Here is a 13,671-nt window from a genome sequence, read left to right on the forward strand (position 1 = left end):
TAAGGAGCTCTTCCCCTTCGCTTGTCACTTCTCCTTCCTGCCACCTTGTGAAGAAGGTGCCTTGCTTCCCCTTTTCCATGATTGTAAGTTTCCTGAGGCCTCCCTAGCCATGCTGAACTGTGAGTCAAGCAAACCCCTTTTCTCTGTAAATCAGCCAGTCTCAGGCAGTTCTTTATAGCAGTGTAAAAATGGACTAATATGCAAGCTGAAGCCTGGGTCAAAGGCACAGAGGCATGTGCTGTGGGATGGAGTGAGGCATAGGTAGGGGCCAGATCTCAGGGAACCTCTCACAGGAGCTTAGCTGTTACTCTGAAATCATCCAGAAGGTTTTAAGTAGAGAGCTGCATCTCTGATTTACATCTCTAAAAGATGACCGTGGGTGCTTTCTGAATTGTAGTGGACAAGGATATAAGCAAAGAGGGAAATAGGAGGAAACTCAAGAGGAGTTGGTTTCATGGGAGCCAAGAGAAGAAAGTGTTTCAAGAAGGAAAATGGGCAGCAGTGTTGAATACAGAAAAATGATTATTGGTTTAGGCAGCAGGAAGGTTATTAATGACCCTGATGAGAGCGTTTCTATGGGTGGTAGCCTTGCAAGCCCACTTGGAATGAATTTAGGAAAAAATGGGAAGTAAGAGGGCATCAGGAGTAGAAGTCATTCTTTCAAAAAATGTTATTATAAAGGGGTGCAGAGGAATAGGACAGTATCTGGAGGGGAATATGAACTTGAGGAACGATCGTTCCTCAGACAGGAGTTACACAGCAGATTCTCTGTATGCTGATGGCAGAGACAGATGCTGGGCACTGGACAGGGTGAGTAACTGCAGGAGAGACATCCTCGAAAGGGCACTGAATCATTTTGTATTCTTATGTAAATCTAGAATTTCATTATCTTTGGTGTTGATTAGTTTGTTGTAATTTTCTCATATTAAATGGAACCATATGAAATCACCAATATTTACACTTTTTACCTATAAAAATAGCAATTTCATATAATTCTACCTAATATTTTAACCTAGACAATTTTAAATTTATAAGTCCTTTTAATTTATATACATTTTAAATTGGGAATCTCAAGCTTATCTAAAAGTTACCATTATAAAACAGAGACCATTCCCTCCCCACTGCCAATCATTTGAGAGTGAGTTTCAGGCCTGATATCCTCTCTCTCCCTACCAGTTTTGTGGGTATTTTTATACATAAGAATATTCTCCTAGAAAATCACAATACAATCAGGAAAATTGGGAAATTAACCTCAGTACACTGCAACTTTCTAATCCTCGAACCCATTCAAGTTTTTGCCAGTACTCCCTAAAATGTCCTTAATTGCAAAGGGATGTAGTCCAGCATCTGATGTTGCATTTAGTTGTCACGTCTATCTAGCCTTTTTCATTCTGGTACAGTTCTCCACTCTTCCTTGATTTTTATGACCTTGACATGTTGAAGAATGCAGGCCAGTTATTTTATAGAATAGGCATTGATTTGGGTTTGTTACGATTATCTTCAGCTTATGAATCAGGGGATAACAGTGTGGTAGCTAACCTTCAAGTTGGCCCCACCTCCTGTGATGCATATCCTCATGTAATCTCCTCCCACATTGTACCTGGATTGGTCTTTGTGACCACGAGCATACAGCAGAAGTGATTAGGTTGTGAAAGTTATCTCTTGGATCACTTGCTCCGGGAAACTAGCTTCCATGTTGTAAGCAGCCCTATGGACAGGCCCATAAGGAACTGATGTGTCCAGCCAACAACTGGTGAGAAATTAGAGCCTGTCAACCAAGTGAGTAAACTTGGAAGAGGATTCTCCAGCCTCCGTTAAGCCTTGAGTTGACAGTAGCTGTAACCAACAGATTGACTGCAACCTCATGGGACATCTGGAACCAGAACCACTAAACTAAGCCCCTCTCAGATCCCTGACCTCCAGAAACTGTGACATAATAAATGTTGGCTTAAGGTACATAACAAATACAGACAGGAATATCACAAAAGTGATAGTGAGTTCTTTTTATTGCATCCTACCATGGGCACACAAATTCAGTCTGTGCCATTACTGATGATGTTTATTTATTTATTTAAAGACAGTGTCTCACTCTATAGCCCAGGCTAGAGTGCAGTAGTACAACCACAGAACCTTGACCTGCCTGGCTCAAGCGATCCTCCCACCTCAACTTCCCAACTAGCTGGGCCCACAGGCACATGCCACCATATCCAGCTAATTTTTTAATTTTTTTTGTAGAGATGGGAGTCTCACTATATTGCCCAGGCTGATTTTGAACTCCCAGGCTCAAGTGACCCTCCTGCCTCAGCCTCCCAAAGTGCTGGGATTATAGGCTTGAGCCACCATGCCTGGCCTAATGATTTTTGTTTTATCCTTTGAGTAAGCAATGTCTTCTGAGCTTTTCTACTGTGAGTTGCTTGTTTTTTTCTTTTAATTAATAAATATTTTATGGAAGGTACTTTGAAACTAAAAATCGTTCATCACATTTTCATTTTTTTCATTGTTTTTCTTACTATGAGATCCTAATGTCCTGTGTATTCAATGGGATATACTTTGTTACTGACATTATTTGTTGTGAAGCTCAGAGTGTTCCAAATTTCACCAGAGTCTCCTCAGCCTGGCTCCTGTGTTCTTTGGATATGTCCTTATCAGCCTTTGAATACTTCTTTGATTTCTGGCACAAGATGTTCTAGGCTCATCATGTCCTTTGTCTGTCCCAGCCCTGAAATCATTCCTCTGAGGATCCCTGATTATTTTTAGTGGAAAATGACATTAAAGCCAAGATCTGAGCATTAGGTATACCTGTTGCCATTGGAGGGTCACTGCCCCCAGGCCCACTCAAAAAACATTCACAAATTTATGTGTACATGTACATATATGTGTAAATGTATATATAAGTATATACATGCATATCTATTTTATATATTATATCAAATATTTTTATAAATAAAATATAGCTAAATATATATTTAAATCCATAAGTTCATACTGATTCTTCTAACTGTAGGGTATCCAGGGTTTATTCTAGCCTTCTCCAACAGTTAGGAAACTGGACTTCCATTACCCTTGTTATATTTATTTGATTTATTCCCCCATACGTAACCAGTTGGCTGTCACCACTGCATCCACCCCTTCCCCAACATGAACGCCCTTCCTTCAGGCTCTGACTCCACTCATGGAGACACCTACCCACAGGGATGCCCTCCTCCTCTCCTTGGGCTCCAGGCCACCCCTCCATATGGACTCCCATGCCTGCCTCTACCTGCGTGGGCTCTGACATACTTCCTCTGGCTGCGTCCACATGCATGCCCTCCTCTCCCGATCCAGTTTCTCACTCCCTATACTGGATCTGTCCTCTGGAGGGATGGCCTTCCCTTGCCTGGGCTCTAACTCCCCACTCCAGGCTTCCCCCCGTCTTAATGAGAGTGCCCTCCTCATGCTGCTTGGTGCCAGCATCCCCCAGGCTGTCACAGGCTGCCTCTCCATGCAGATTCCACCCATCTGAGTGCTCTAGGACTGGCCTGTGCAGCGGAGAAGGGGAAGAGCACGGCTTTATGATCACATAAGGGTCGTTGGCACTGAAAGGGACATTGTGCTCCCCTACAGCTGAATTTTTCATTTTTTCTGTAGTAGTGGGTTCCAGTTTTCCAGTTACGCTGGCATATTTTAGGAAGCTTGTTGAAATGCAAATTCCAAAGCAAACAAACAAAAAAAACAACAATAAAAACAGGGAGCAACCAGAGTGTTCCTAGAGCGTGTTTAGATTATGGGGGGCACTCAGTTTTCATTTTGGACTTTTGACTACTGTTTAAATTTTCCATATTTATACTTGTATTTATATTAATAATACTAACAGATTATAGGCCATGTTTTCTTTATAATTGCCAGTATTAAAAATAATTAGCACTATTATTTTTTAAAAGATAAAAAAATACAGAATCCAAGGCCCCATTGCTAGAGATTCTAATCCAGTACACTCAGGCCAAAGCCTGGAAATCTGTGCTTTGTACAGTTCTCCATTTGAATGTAACAATCAGCCAGGCTGGGGAGCTGCTCCACTGGATCCTTCACAGGAATATCCTCAGTAGCCGATGGAACATCCACCGGGCAGAGCACGCCTGACTTCATCCGTCTGCAACCTCAGGACAGTTAGGTCTTGTTTTAGAGGCTTATGATCCTACTGATACCTTCTTCCAAAAGACAGTTTTCTGTGATTCTTAGGAAAACTCTGAAAAGATGCAGGTTGACATCCATCAACGTCATCAAAAACAAGTAAAGCCTGAGACTCACTGCCCAGAGGAGCCTAAGGAGAAATGATGACTAAATGAAATGTGTCCCAAATGGGATCCTGGGACAGTAAAAGGACATTAGGTAAAAACCAAGTATGGACTGTAGGTAATAATCACGTATCACTATCAGGTCATGAAGTATAGCAAATGTACCGTACTAATGGAAGAAGGTGTTAATAAGACAGGAAATTGTATCCTGCACAGACCCAGTGCTGTGTGGGATACCCAGTCCTTGTTGCCTATGGCTCACAGCCAAGCCCTCTCTCATTAAACAACATGGAATATGTAGGAACTCTCCGTCCTGTGCACAATAATTCTGTAAATCTAAAGTGGTTCTAAAATTAAAAGTTTATTAGAAAGAAGATGGAAGTCACAAGAAATGTAATGATGTGACATGACAAAGTCAATGGTAGCTCTTTGTAAATAACCAGAAAAAGATGGGACTATCAGAACGGACATGAAGAACCTAAGTAGGGCGTCATCACCTCCATGTGGGAGATAAGACACACGCCATTACTGCAATCCATTGGTCTGAGTTTCCAGGAGTGACAGCAGGAGTGGCCACCACTGCTTCTGTTCTAGGAAATGTGAGGACAGAAGGGACTGATTCCTCCAAAAGGTCGCTGTATAAATGTCTGATGGATGACCAGTTGTGCAGAGGAAGTGTCAGGCCCTGCCTCCAGGCAGGGAGAAAGGATGACTCTGGTAGGAGCAGTTACGTTCTTTGCCCTTTGAGAACAGCTATTGTGTGCTTGATGTGCCACCTGTCCTTTGTTGGCAGAAAAGCCCTTTCAGAGCAGACCCGGTACTGTGCAGGAGAACCAGTCCATGTTGCCTGTGGCTCAGAGCCAAGCCCCCTCTCATTAAACAAGAGCCGAAATGTTTGAGTTAGAGCCCACAAACAATGCAGCCACATATTGGTGGATGCTTCCCCAGTGTTTGTGATAATAAATGCAGCTGAAACAGAGAAGAACTGCACTTCTTTTTATGCTAAGGTAGACAATATGTCCAGCAAATGGGAGGGAAATTGTACTGTTTATAAATTGCATTCTGAATTGGAAGCATTTTACTTATTTCAGGTCAGAAAATCATCAAGCTTTATTTCCCTAAAGCCAAAAGTTATTTTTAAAATACAAATGACCTTTTTATTTTACACACTCTCAGAGTGTGTAAAAAAAAAAAAAAAAAAGAGTATAATTCTACCATACCTGGACCAACACGAAATATCAATGGCAAAGGCTAAAACATAAAAAGTATCACCCTTTCCACTCAAATATGTGCCTGTGGCAGACTGTCCTTTCTCTCTCCTTGAGGAGCAAACATATATGTCCTCAGCTGCTGAAAGGGTCCACTCTCTGCCAGAACCATCTAGGAACACGGGTCTCCTGGGGGCCTGGGAGCTTTCTCCTGGTTAAAATAAGAGGGCTGGCGCTGGATTTCTTTACCTGTTAGCTTGGCTGTGTTGGCCAGGGTTCAGCTGCAGAAAGCATAATCTACTCTAGGTAAATTAAGTAGAAAGTGACTTATCATAGAATTTTAGATAGTGTTCAGGATCACTGGAGAGCTGAAGAAGTAGACCCTAGACCAAACTTCCACAAATGACTCCCAAAACCATATGGCAAACCATCAGAGGAGCTACTGTGTCCGCCTTCATCAGGAAGCTATCACAGCAGCTGCTGGCTCCAAAACCAGCCACCTCAGCTATACGGTTGTCCCCCTTTATCCACGGTTTCTCTTTCTGCAGTTTCAGTTACCTGAAGTACGGAACAGTAAGATATTTTGAGAGATGGAGACCCTATTCACATAATTTTTTTTTTTTTTTTTTAAGACAGAGTTTCGCTCTTGTTGCCCAGGCTGGAGTGCAATCGCGCGATCTTGGCTCACCACAACCTCTGCCTCCTGGGTTCAAGCAATTCTCCTGCCTCAGCCTCCCAAGTAGCTGGGATTACAGGCATGCACCACCATGCCCGGCTAATTTTGTATTTTTAGTAGAGATGGGGTTTCTCCATGTTGGTCATGCTGATCTCGAACTCCCGACCTCAGGTGATCTGCCTGCCTTGGTCTCCCAAAGTGCTGGGATTACAGGCATGAGCAACCACACCTGGCCTCACATAACTTTTATTACAGAATATTGTCATACATGTTCTATTATATTATTAGGTATGCTGTTAATCTCTTACTGTGCCTAATTTATAAATTACCATGTCATAGGTATGTATGTACAGGAAAACAGGATATATGAGGGTTGGTGCTATCCGCAGTTTCCAGCATCCATTAGGGGTCTTGGAACATATCCCTGAAGGATAAGGGGGAACTACTGAATTCAAAAAGCCATTACCACAGTGCCCAACTCAAGAGCACATCACCTGTGCCACTAATCTGCAAAACACATACCCTGCATCCCGCTGCTTTCCATGTGACCCACTTTCAAATCAAAGCACTTGAGTACAAGTCGTAGGTAGAACCTAAATTGCATTCTGAACCTGAATTGCAAGGGATCCTAGGATATTAGTTTTTGCTTTTCCTCTGCTGCACACTAGACGGGGAATGCAGTGGATGCTGAGGAGCCTCATCTATGTCATGTGTCACTGTCTGCCCTCTAGCTTCCCGGTTACCCGTGTATACTCTTCTTGCTATAAGTAGGACCCACTCCATTCCCTGTAAATTTCTGCATCCCATTCAAAGTCCAGGATCTCTGGGTATGTGTAGCTCTCTTCATTAGGTCCAGATACAGCTTTTTATCACCTAGTGACCTATAAATAAAGACTGCCTCTCTGCTCCCGATACACAGTGGTGGCAAAGGAAAATTTAAACTCTCATTCAGAAAGGAGGAGTATGGGAAACATACAACTGCTATTTGTCCTTAGTAGTGACCTCATCCCACTAGGCAACAATGGTAAAAGCACCTTGCTCAGATAGTGGAGTGAGGTCCTTGGGTAGCCATCCAGGGCTCCTTTGTCCATGAAGCCCAAGGCCCAAATCAGTTTCAGTTGTGTCACATTTTGCCAGCAAAGTAACTTTTGGTTATTATAGCTTTTGGGATTTCAGAATTGCTGATAGGAATTATATATCTGTAATTGTTTTTTTGTTTCTGTTTTTGTTTTGAGACAGAGTCTCACTCTGTTGTCCAGACTGGAATGCAATGGCCTGATCTCGGCTCACTGCAACCTCCGCCTCCCGGGCTCACGCAATTCTCCTGCCTCAGCCTCTGAAGTAGCTGGGATTACAGGTGCCCGCCACCACGAGCTGCTATTTTGTGTATTTTTAGTACAGACGGGGTTTCACCATATTGGCCAGGTTGATCTCGAACTCCTGACCTCAAGTGATCCGCCTGCCTCAGCTTCTCAAAGTGCTGAGATTACAGGCATGACCCACCATGGCCATGTAATTGCTAACAATAGTTCACCTTTACTGAGCACTCAGGCACTATGCTATACATATAAACTTAAACTCATTTACTCCACTCAACAGCTGTGTGAGGTAGGAATTCTTAGTATCCCCTACTTCATTGATTTCTACTAAATCTTCCTTAAAAAGCCATTGAGTCCCTACCATGTGCCAAGGAAAAAGAGCAAAAAGTCTGTACAGCCTCAGTAAAAGTTGCTCCCACTCATATGAGGGAGACAGATGGGTGCACAGACATAGGTGTGCACAAGGCTATGAGAACAGAGGAGAGGGGCATGCCCTGCCTATGCATCAGGCAGGGCTCCCAGGCAGGTACTGGTCCAACTCTGTCCTCAAGGCAGAGGAAAAAACCAGCGCTGAGTGGACTGGGGAGGTCATTCCAGCAGCTTGTTAATAGTAAACCTGCTTATTCAATCTAGCAACTGTCAAATGCTTCTGAGACCACAGCTCATATTAGAATAGATGGTATGCCATCTCCTATTAGCTGCAATAAAAGTATATCTGATAAGTAGTCATTTAAAACATTTCTTTAACTCTTCTTGTACCTCTACTGCTATATAGGCAATACTTGATTAGCCACATGCAGATGAACCACAAGATTAAGAGTGCTACCACCTCACCCACACCCCTCAAGTCTCCCATCACTCAGCCAGTCCATCTGAACATCTGCAGTATGCACTGTCTCTGGAGGGAACAGGTCCGGCAAGAGTAGATGTGGGAGTTGAGCTGGGAAAGAGCTTCTCTGACAGCAGCCCTGGGTAAGGAGGGGTGGTGTGGCAGTGCCCATCTCTAGAACAAGGAAAATGGAGCCCTGCAGCTGACAGTATAGCAAATGTAGGGCTCAGTTTGAGGGATGGGCGAAAAATACACTTTTAAAAATAGAGCCTGGTCGGTTCTGGAAGAAGGCAGCAGCAGCAGCAGCATCATTTTAAAATGTCTCTGAATCCTCACACAAAAAAACAGAAGAACTGGTTAGCAAAACCAGGCACCCACAGACAACACTTACCTCAAAAGTATATGATACAGTATCCCCACACACCCCCAAATCTAAAGAGGATGTGGAGGTAAACCCCGCACAGTCATAAGACCTGCGTGATAGCAGTGTGTGTGCAAGAGGAAGAAGCAGGAGGGAACAGTGGGGCATCTGAGAGGCCTGAGAATAGGAGAACCCCAAAATAGCTCACAGGTAGTCGCCAGAAATCACTGCAGCTGAAACAGAAGGGGTTCACCAATTCAATACCAGGGGAGTGCAAGGGGTTTTTGGTGAGTTCTGAAAGGGGCTGAGGCCGTCTGGGCCACATACACTCTTGAACCCAAACGGCCAAAGCTCCCTGCCTGGACACGGCAGGAGAAATTGCTGACAGTGGCATTAAAATTGAGCAGGACAATGGAGATGAAGGAAGGAGAAAGCCCAGACAACACTGAGGAAGGGGAGCAGAGAGGAAACCTCAGAGAGCAAGCTGTGGTGGCTTTCAACACTTCACTGAAATGACCAAAGAGAGTTCTGTGAAGTTAAGTAAATCTTTCCTGAGCAACATCTTCTTAAGGCTCTGCAAAACTAATTTTGCACAATAAGCAACAGAAAAGTATCAAGGGCCAATCTCATCATAGAATTACAAAGAACAGAGCAAAATAACATTCCTACAGACAACGAAACCATGCCAGAAAGACAAGTTAATAAAAGAGGTTAAAACGGAAACGTATTTCAAAATGAACTAAAATACAAAGCTTTAAAAAGAAATGAAGAAAGACATTAAAAAGGATTGAAGACGAAGTGTCAAGTGATAATTTGACAAGCCCCAGTGAGTTACTGGATCTAGGCATTGGCCTCAATGGCTGTTAACATAAAAAAGATAAGCAACCAGACACTGTGGCCCTCCTGATGAAGCAATACACCACCAGCCATAGTGTTACCAAAGCAATCGAAACAGCATCTCACCAGCCTCTGGGTCCAACTGCTGACCCACAGCGCGCATGTAAAGGGCAGAGGAACATTTTGAACTGTGTCTTGACTATGCAAGCAGCTAAATCCAAACTGAGGGAAACTCTACAACCCAGATTGTTCAACAGATAAATTGTAAGAAAAAGAAAGGTGAGAGGCCAGGTTCGGTGGCTCAAGCTTGTAATCCCAGCACTTTAGGAGGGCAAGGCAGCAGGATCATCTGAGCCCAGGAGCTCGAGGTTGCAGTGAGCCATGATCGCTCCATTGCACTCCAGCCTAAGAGATACAGGAAGACCCTGTGTCTTAAAAAAAGAAAGAAAAAGAAAGATGAGAGCATCTGTAGATTAAAAAGCATATCACACTTTTGAAATGAGCAAGACTATAGAATCTAGGGTTGCACATTTGAACGACAGTGTCTTTTTTTAAAAGTGCAAACAAGTGATTACTATAGAAGTCAGGATGAGGTTACTTATGAGTCAGGGTAGGGGATTGTGATGGAGTTGGGGCACGTGGAAGGGGATTTTGGGTTGGTTGTCAGAATTTCTGTTTGTTGACCTGGGTGATGTTCACTTTATAATAATTATGTGTTTGTTTTGTGTGATTTTCTGTATCGGTTTTATTTTGCAATAAAAAGGTGAAAAGCACTGATAAATCTGAAACACAGTAGTCTCTCTATGATAAATATTGGGTAAAATTGTTAGTTTTTATATTTAATTAATGTATACATAATGGTATTTCAACTGAAAACTTTACCAACCTTGTAGCAGCCTCTAAATCTCTATGTGTATTTCATTGATCTTTTCTATATAACAGTATAAAATAAAAACAGTCATATTTTAAGGACAAGATGTTCCAGCTCTACCTAGGAAATAATAGGGGTTACAGTATGTTATCTAGATTTATTGGCTCCAAACCCCGTATGCTCATTAACTATATTTTTGTTCTAATATCTGCACAATAGAATGACCATTATAAAAGTTCACATGGCTTCACTTAAAGCACATTACTTGGTGGGGATGCTTGCAGTATATATATGTATATGTGTGTGTATATATATATAATTATCGCTTTCTTCAGTGTTGTTTTTAAAGAACACATATACATATATAAGTAGACGTAAAGCATAACTATATATATATATAGTATGTGTATCTATATATATATACACACCATATCTCATCTACACACATGGATACACATTATTTTTTAATCTAGTGAATCTGATGACAAATGAGTCTACAAAAGATAGAGTTTAGCAGCCTTAGACATAACAAATGCATAAATTTCTTTAATATCTATTAATGTCATTGTATACTTTGATCTATAAATAATTTTTTTGTGCTGTTGATGTTGCCTAGGCTTGGCGATAAAATCCTCAACCTTTGCCAGACTGCAGTGTCTTTCTTATTGGTCTGTCATTGACATGGCTCCCTGACAGGTTGAAGACAGATCAGTGTTTGAGAAACACGTACAGTAAGAGTTTTGCTGTCCTCATGCTCTCCCTATAATCAAAATGTCACCGACTCTCTTCCTATCAAAGTCTTTAAAGACCCAGCCTACTCTGAGGAGCTGAGATTCCTTATTGCTGATCCTTTGAAGGGCCTCATGAGCAGACAACCTGTTCCCCTGGCCATCCCTAGTTCTGTGTTATTTTAATGCAATTGAATGTAGTCTCCAGTCATCTCAGGATGTGTCATTGTTGTAGATAAAGGCAAAGTACAGTAAGCTGTCTTGGCTGTTTGCTGGGAGCATTAAAAAGAGCCACATTTAATTGTAGCACATCCTATGAAGATAGAGCCCTTTTGGGGGGTTTTACTGTACAACTTCCATCTTCCTTTGTATGTCACCGTACTATCTAGTGTCCAGTGAAATGTTGATATTTCAAGTACAGACCCAGCTGGGTCTGAAGTCCAGTTCTGTGTCTGACTGCAGGGAATCTCCACAGGGGTCCCAGCTGACCAAACAGTTTGGCATCCAGGGTGCCTTTCTGATTCCTCTGATAAGATGCACCCTAGCAAGGCTGACATCTCAGCTCAGTGGAATATATTCTCCAGATTTTCTTTCCCTGTGTTATCTTGGGCACCCTGTTATGGCCAACCACCTGCATTCTCACAGGGCCAGCCCTGAGCCAAGTAGTGGAGTGTGTTGTCATTGTGCCTCCCAGCCCCTCACAGTGCCTTGTTAGCTTACCATCGTCCCCTTTTCATGACCTTCCTGGGCATGGTCGTGTGCATGCACACTCCATACACACACACGCTCTGCATCACACCTGACTTGTTGGTTGACTCATCCCTTGAAGGCTTACCTCTTGCTAAGGATGTCAGACATGGAGCTGCATTTCAACAAGGCCTTTCTGGAGACAGTGCCTTCCCCACGGGGTGGATGGAAATTTTAAGCCTATGGCAGCCCAAGTGGGGTGGGAATGGAGGGATATTTTTGAATAGAGAGATTATTGGGTGCTTTTCAAATTACCCCAGAAAGGAAGGAAGTGGCCTATTACAGACCCACAAGCCATCATCCAAAAGCCGGAGGCTAGATGAGTTGCAGAATTCCGAATTGTCAGTTAGCATAGCAGGATGGTACATACACCTTCTAATAACATCCCCAGCATGATTGGAGGCCACGTCCAATAGTTAGACACATTAATATTCACAGGAAATTGGGGGTGATTATTGTCAGCTCATTAGGATGTGCCACAAAATGAGTTTCAGTTGGGTTATATTTTGCCAGCAAAGTAACTTCTGGTTGTTTCAGCTTTTAGGATTTCAGAATTGCAATAAGAAATTCTGTACCTGTAATTGTTAACAATAGTTCACATTTATTGAGCTCCCAGGCACTACACTAAGTGAACACTTTATGCATATAAATACGCATATAAACTCATTTACTCCTGTTTACAAGTCTGTGTGAGGTAAGCATTCTTATTATCCCTTGCTTCACTGATTTCTACTAAATCTTCCCTTAAAAACCAGTGAGTCCCTATCGTGTGCCAAGGAAAAAGAGCAAAAAGTCTATACAGCCTTAGCTAAAGTTGCTCCCAGTCATGTGAGGGAGACAGATGGGTACACAGATGTGGGTGTGCACAGAGATGTGGAAACAGAGGAGAGGGGTGTGCCCTGCCTGTGCAATCAGGTGAGGCTCCCAGAGGTGTTGGTCCAGCTCTCTCCTCGAGGCAGAGAAGAGAACCAGCCTCGCAAGGACTGGGGAGGTCATCCCAGCGGCTTGTCAAAAGTCAGCCTGCTTATTCAATGCCAGCGACTCTCAAATGCTTCTGAGACTGCTCCCTGTGGTCCTTCCTTATATTTTCTTTAATGCAGCCCTCTCTTTATTCATCTTTTATAGAACACCCATCTCAGCTTTCTCACAGGATAACATCTATGAAGTTCAGCCCCCAAGAGTAGACAGAAAATCTACAGAGATCTTCCAAGCCCACATCCAGGCCAGCCAAGGTATCATGCAGCCCCTAGGAAAAGAGGACTCCTCCATGTACCGAGAGTACATCAGGAACCGCTACCTGTGAAAAGAGCGCAGGTCCACATGGTGGCCACATCTGATTAGCTTAGAACCTGTCTTGTCTCATCTTCAAAAGGTAACTTATTAAAAGTCCTTTGCGTCTGAAGCCTTTCCCCTTTTCTGTCACTTGCAAATTCCAAATTATAGCTAATAAAGATGACTAGATAATTTGCTGTTGTTGCCTTTGCTTTATTTTAGAAATACTTTGTTTATAAATGTGGTCAATATACTATCACACCATCACATTAAGAAATTCACAGGTATCTGCTGAGCACCTGCTGTGTGCCAGGCACCATGGCAAGGTCTAGGAACATCCCAGTAAGCAAAACAGGCCAAAAAATTCCTCTCTTGTGAGGAATGAAGGCAAAGCATTTTTCTTATCTTTATCCGTGAAAGCAAAGTATTGTTTCCTTGTAGTTAACATTTTGACATTTATTCTGGTGGCTTCTATGTTAACTTTGTATTTTGATCAGAAATTTCATTATTCTAAAAGCCCTTGTTTATAGGAAATAAATGCTGAAATAT

The 13,671-nt window shown here is 42.6% G+C and overlaps 1 protein-coding gene across 1 annotated transcript in view; it reads left to right on the top strand.

Annotated features, from left to right (window-relative positions):
* FIG4 (FIG4 phosphoinositide 5-phosphatase) overlaps positions 1–13,316 on the top strand; it is a 135,213-nt gene extending 121,897 nt beyond the window's left edge. Inside the window, exon 23 of the mRNA XM_054490053.2 lies at positions 12,976–13,316. Coding sequence (XP_054346028.1) covers positions 12,976–13,153 — 178 coding nt within the window. The 3' untranslated portion in view covers positions 13,154–13,316. The remainder of the gene's footprint in view (positions 1–12,975) is intronic.
* The last annotated feature ends 355 nt before the right edge of the window (positions 13,317–13,671 follow it).

Source organism: Pongo pygmaeus, chromosome 5 (assembly GCF_028885625.2).
Source record: "Pongo pygmaeus isolate AG05252 chromosome 5, NHGRI_mPonPyg2-v2.0_pri, whole genome shotgun sequence".
NCBI classification, from domain to species: Eukaryota; Metazoa; Chordata; class Mammalia; order Primates; family Hominidae; genus Pongo; species Pongo pygmaeus.